The sequence below is a fragment of the Mizuhopecten yessoensis genome, unplaced genomic scaffold, assembly GCF_002113885.1.
Source record: "Mizuhopecten yessoensis strain PY_sf001 unplaced genomic scaffold, ASM211388v2 scaffold716299, whole genome shotgun sequence".
NCBI lineage: Eukaryota > Metazoa > Mollusca > Bivalvia > Pectinida > Pectinidae > Mizuhopecten > Mizuhopecten yessoensis.
Window position 1 is genome coordinate 365816 of NW_018480047.1, and position 5907 is coordinate 371722.

Consider the following 5907-nt stretch of genomic DNA (forward strand, 5'->3'; position numbering starts at 1 on the left):
GGTTATCAGGTTTCAGTTACATCAAGTTTCATTAATTGGATTAGTGACATGTTCAGTCAGATTTGTAAACAAGAGGCCCAGAGGGCATGTATCTCTCACCTGGATATCTAAGTAATCATGGCAAAATATTCTCTAAATGAGATCCAAGGGAATAGGGCAGAACCCAAGGCTAATCCTTGTAGCATATCAGTATTAGATTTTTTATGCTCAGCAGTTTTATGTATGGTTATGGGGTGGGGATCTCACTGTTACCAAGCTGTGACATATCATGACTGCATTTATCTCTTTTTGCCCAGCATTTGTATATATAGTTTTCGAGTGGGGATCTCAACCGTTTCAAAGTTATGACCAAGGGGTTAAGTCTGCAAGGGTGGGGCAGAAATTGGGGTCAATTCTAATACCATGACTGTATTCGATCATCTTTTTATACCCAACAATTGTATATATAGTTTTGGGGTGGGAATCTTAACCCTTTTGAAGTTATGACCCAGGGGTTAAGTCTCCAATTCTAAGATCATGACTGCATTTCTGGGGCCATCCTGGAAGCGTACGCGTGCATTCATCTCTTTATACTCAGCAATTGTATATATGGTTATAGGGTAGGGATCTCAACTGTTTCCAAGCTGTGACTCAGAAACTAGGTCCCTAGGCGTTCGGTCAAACCCCAGGGTCTATTCTTCTGGTGTGGGGATCTCAACCGTTTCAAAGTTATGACCCAGGGACTTAATGTCTCCAAGGGTGGGGCCAGACCCCAGGGCCATCCTGAAAGCATATGTGCATTCTTCTCTTCATACTCAGCAATTGTATATATGGTAATAGGGTGGGGATCTCAACCATTTCCATGTAATAAATTTTGTTTTGGCCCCACCCCTTAGCCCGGGGGGTCAGCCCCACCATTTGCACAGTTTTGAATCCCCACCTCTCATGAATGCTTCGACCAAATATGATTGATATCCAGTGCATAGTTTTACAGGAGAAGTCGTTTATAGCAATATACAATGTAGCCATATTGCCTACTTTTGGCCCCGCCCCTACACCCCCTGGGAGGTCAGCCCCACTATTTGTACAATTTCGAATCTCCACTACCAAGGGATGCTTCCACTTAAATATGGTTGATATCCATCTCTTAGTTCCAGAGAAGAAGTTGCTTAAAGCAATTTGGCCAAATAACCCTTTTTGGCCCTGCCTCTCAGCCCCGTTAGGGATCAGCCCCACCATTTGTACAATTTTGAATCACCGCCTCCCATGAATGCTTCTGACCAAATGTGATTGATATCCCTTGCATAGTTCTACAGAAGTCATTTATAGCAATATAGCCAAATTGCGCCCCCTTTTGGCCCGCCCATCAGCCCTCTGGGGGTCAGCCCCACCATTTGTACAATTTTGAATCCCCACCACCTAGGGATGCTTCCAGTCAAATTTAGTTAAACCTCAATTCCAATCAGTAGTTAAGAAGATGAAGTCGCTTGAAGGAATTGTACGGACGGACGACGGACGACAGACGACAAACGAACGACAGACGCCACGGTATATTATATATAATCAGTACGGTTACTTTTCTGTCTGTGAGTGGACCATCAGTTTTTAACCTTCAGAAATGTCAGTTTTATTGACTTTTAATATGTCGGAAAATATCTCAAATAAATACTACAGCTTGTTGTGAAGCTTACAATGCTTTCCTACAATACAGCTGGCTACTCAGTCAAAATGGCCATAAAACCGTTGACCGCTAATGAGCCAGTAATAATTAATGTAATTAATGTAAACAAGACAGACATTTGGCCACAAACGTTTGGTTTATGTTCTCAGTCTTTCACATCTCTGAAAGTTTATAATTAGGCTATCTATTAGAGACATGTAGGTATTTTACCTAGAGGCCCCAAACAGGCTATCTATTAGAGACGTGTAGGTATTTTATCTAGAGGCCCCAAACAGGAGCAACAGCAAAGGGATTTGAAAAAAACATTGATAGAGTCGGGATTGCTCTCCTGTTTCTCTATTATCTTCAATGCAAGTTGTACAGTATTTGCCATATTAAGCACCCATAATGCTTAATTAACTCTGGTTTGGAGCATCAAAACAACACATTTTGAAAATAAATTTGAAGATTAATACTACCAGAAATAACAAGAAATCCTTCTTCCTATAGCATCTAAGACATTGTACAATAAATTGTCTCTAATTAAAGAATTATATACAAGTTTGGTTGTCTGATATAGGAAAACATCTGCTATACCGTTCAGTAATTATAACCAACGACTGCCAAATCGGGTTTTGAGTTGGAGCTTCGTTTTTAGCATGAGAGTGCATGTTTAGTTAATTTTAGTGATCAGTGAAAATATTTATGACAAAGTAAACGACTTTTTAAGAATATTGATTTTTTGTTTTATATTCAAGTATTGAAAGTTAATTTCACATTAACTACATCAGGTTCACAGCTACATGACTGCAATCAGACATATTCTACGACCATTTTGTTTATTTCTATATGTCCCATTGAACTAAAAACAAACTTTTCTTTGTCATATTAGGCAATTGTTTGAAACTTTAAATAAACTTGATTTATTTGTGTTTTAAGTCCTATTGACAGCTATGGTCATTTAAGGATGTGCCAGGTTTTTTTGGTGGTGGAGGAAATCTGGCGTACCCAGAGAAAATAACGACTGAACTGTGGCTACCAGTAACTGGCTACTGTGGCCCAGTGGTGAATAGCTTATATTAACTGGTAGCAGAATGTCAGACGCCTTAACCACTAGGCCAACTGCATGCATGTGGCCCTTCAATAAACATACCTCATAAATATATGTTTTTCTTTTGAAAATTTTAAAATACATAATCACAAAAGCTGCAAAGTGTTCATACTTTTCCATAATATTGTAGTAATTTCCATGTTGTATGCTGCATTACTTTTCATAGTAAACAATGCTCCCACGGAATTAATTTGATATTTAATTAAAATTATTTCAATTTTAAAACCTACTTTATTGGCATTTCTGTAGCTCATACCTATTCAAAACCCATATGTTTTAGGAACCTTATATCAAGACCAATCTAATTAACTGAAGATTTTTTATGAAAAGTTCCACTGGTTACCTGTACAGGTAAGAGACAGGTAAATATTTGATAATTAATGTAATTTCTTTCTTATTCACTGGACTTCTCTTAAAAATGAAGTACATGTTGACTTTTGATGACAAATACCTCTTATACTGATATCATACTTGATTGCTATGGCATTACCTGCTCATACACAGCTTGTAAATGCCCAGGTAAGACAGGTGTAGTCAAGGTAAAATGTTCAGTGTCTTGTCCATTGATAATAGTTCATAGTTTGTGTTATGTTGATAATAATTCCATTGTTTGTTCACATATTTGAAATAAAGACATTCTTATATACTTTCATTTGATGTTGAGTTGATTTCATATTAGTTCAATCAGTCAGGTAAATACACAGGTAGATATATTAGCCAGGTGTTCTAACTGCTAATTACAGGTAAGTCAATAATCTTTTTTAGTCTGATTCTGAATCGGTGATGTCATTTTGGTCATTATGGAGTTTGTAATTGACAAGTGTGTGATAGCGACGGAAACAGTTGAGGACACACATCGCTTTTCCACAATCTGGGCACCAGTAGTGTGTTTCGATCCTCCATGATGAACCCAGGCCCTCTCCTGTTCTGTGCCTTTTTCCAGAGTTGGTATTACATACAACACACTTTCTGGTTGGCTGCTTCTTCTTTGAACCTTCTTTTGCCGGTATCTTTTCCGGGAAGTGCCTTTCAGTGAGCCTTGCCTCATTTTCCCGTTGGATTGATGGTCGACCTCTCAGAGGTTTCTGGAGACATGGCTCTTGATATGTGCGGCTGCAAGTTCTCTGCGGAACTTGTAATGGGAGAGGGGTGCGCGTGAGTTCTTCTTGTGCAATATATAGGCATTTGTTATGGCTAGGTTCATCATATGGAAAAATAGCTTCAACCACCATTTCAGGGTCCTGCGGGTAATGGTGTAATATTTACCAAGCTGATCAGCCAAGTCCACTCCACCCATGTTGCGGTTGTAGTCTATGATGACGGTAGGTTTGACAATTGGCTCGCCCATTGTTCTGTCAACTTTGTTGGTCAGAGACATAGTTGGTTCATGTTTCGTGCTGAGCATGTAAACGTCCCTTTTGTCTGTCCATTTGACGGTGAGTAAACTGCCTCTCATCCTACACATTTCCTGACCTTTTTTTAGTTTACGTGTGAGGGCGACGGGCATTTCTTTCCGGTTTTTCCTCACGGTTCCTACAGCAAGTGTGTCCTCTGCGCGCAACGTGTCAAAAAGGGTAGACTTGCAGTAGTAATTGTTTGTAAATAAAGTATATCCCTTGTTTAGCAAGTCTGCACCCCTGAGAAGTCCCATCATAACATTGAATGAGTGTCCAAGGCATGATTCCTCTTCCCTATCAGGATTTGGGTCGTAGTCTTTACCTGTGTAAATGTCTAAATCACACATGTATCCAGATGTGCTCTCACATAAAATGTAAAGTTTCATGCCAAACTTATCAGGTTTGTTTGGCAGATATTGACGAAACGAAAGCCTTCCTTTCCATGTGACCATACCCTCATCAATACTGATGTTTTCTTCTGGAATGTAAACAGTTCTAAACTTTTGACTAAGGACATCATAAATTGGACGTACCTTGTAAACTGGATCATAAGCTTCGTCACCTCGGGGAAGTGCAGTTTCATTGTTGGAAAGATGAATGAATGACAAAAGATTGAAAAATCTGTCCCTGGGCATAGTTTTCCCAAACACTGGGGTCTGTGTTAAATGATCTGTTGTCCAGTAATCATACAAGGACGATCTCTCAATAAGTCCGGTGAGAATTGTCAGGCCGAAAAATTGTTTGAGTTCCGACACGGATGTGTCGCACCACAAATTCATTCTAGCAAATGGTTTCAGGTTGATGCCGCGATAAGCACGACATTGTTCAAAATATCTGTTCGTTTCAACAGCTATGTTTGCAAACACATCATCATTCTTGAAGAGTTGAAAATATTCCAATGGCAAAGCATCATTAGCAATATTTACTTTCAAACCTGAATCGCCGGTGAATGGCGGAATGAGGTCTTCGATCCTGTGTCGTGTCCATCCCGTGGCTAGATCTCGCGCAATATCGTCGTCATTATCCAAATCAACTATTTCGAATGTAGGATAATCATTTTCCTCCAGTTCTACAATGTCTCCGGCCTCAAACCCGTCAAAATCTGCTTCACTACCCGAATCCCTGAAGTACTCGTTCAAAAATTCTTGATCGTCGGCCATTTTGTCACCGTAGTATTTCGTAGTAAAGATAACCTTTAATATGACCTTTTACCGCCCTTGCAACTGACTAACAACGCATAGAAATGATATGACGTTTATACAGAACCCCCAGACAAGTTATTTGATTTGTTCACGGTCGACAGCTATAAATACAATGATGTCAACAAAGGGATATCCCAAAACGAGGTATCTCGTTTCCAGTGGTACAATCAAAAAGTCTGGGACAAGTTATCTCGTTTCCCGCACGGAAAGAGTTAAATACAGGACAGCTGGTGATAACTCAGTTTATGGTTGTAAACAAAGTACCGTATTAACCCATGTAATTTGCGCACCCATGCAATTTGCGCAGGTACTTTTTGAGGCTGAAAATCCTCAAAAAAGGTTCTACTCAAATATTTTGCACACCAATTTTTTTAAACGATGCTCAAGTTCCGAAAATCGATCTCTGAAAATGAAAGACAAACCGCTTAAGATTCTTAGGATTTTTGTAATTTGTTTATTATAAGTGAGTTCATAAGTATTGTTCACAGGTACAATGATGTTATAACTAAGAAGAAACTGCGTAAAATGTGTATTGTGGTGTTTGTTTCCTTTGAAATA

At 39.2% G+C, this 5907-nt stretch overlaps 1 protein-coding gene across 1 annotated transcript; it reads right to left on the minus strand.

Moving 5' to 3' along the window:
- Nucleotides 1-3825: 3825 nt before the first annotated feature.
- On the minus strand, nucleotides 3826-5307 carry LOC110442783 (piggyBac transposable element-derived protein 4-like). The gene has a single exon (XM_021486559.1). The coding sequence runs from the start codon at nucleotides 5305-5307 to the stop codon at nucleotides 3826-3828; it is 1482 nt and encodes a 493-aa protein (XP_021342234.1).
- Between the last annotated feature and the right edge of the window lie 600 nt (nucleotides 5308-5907).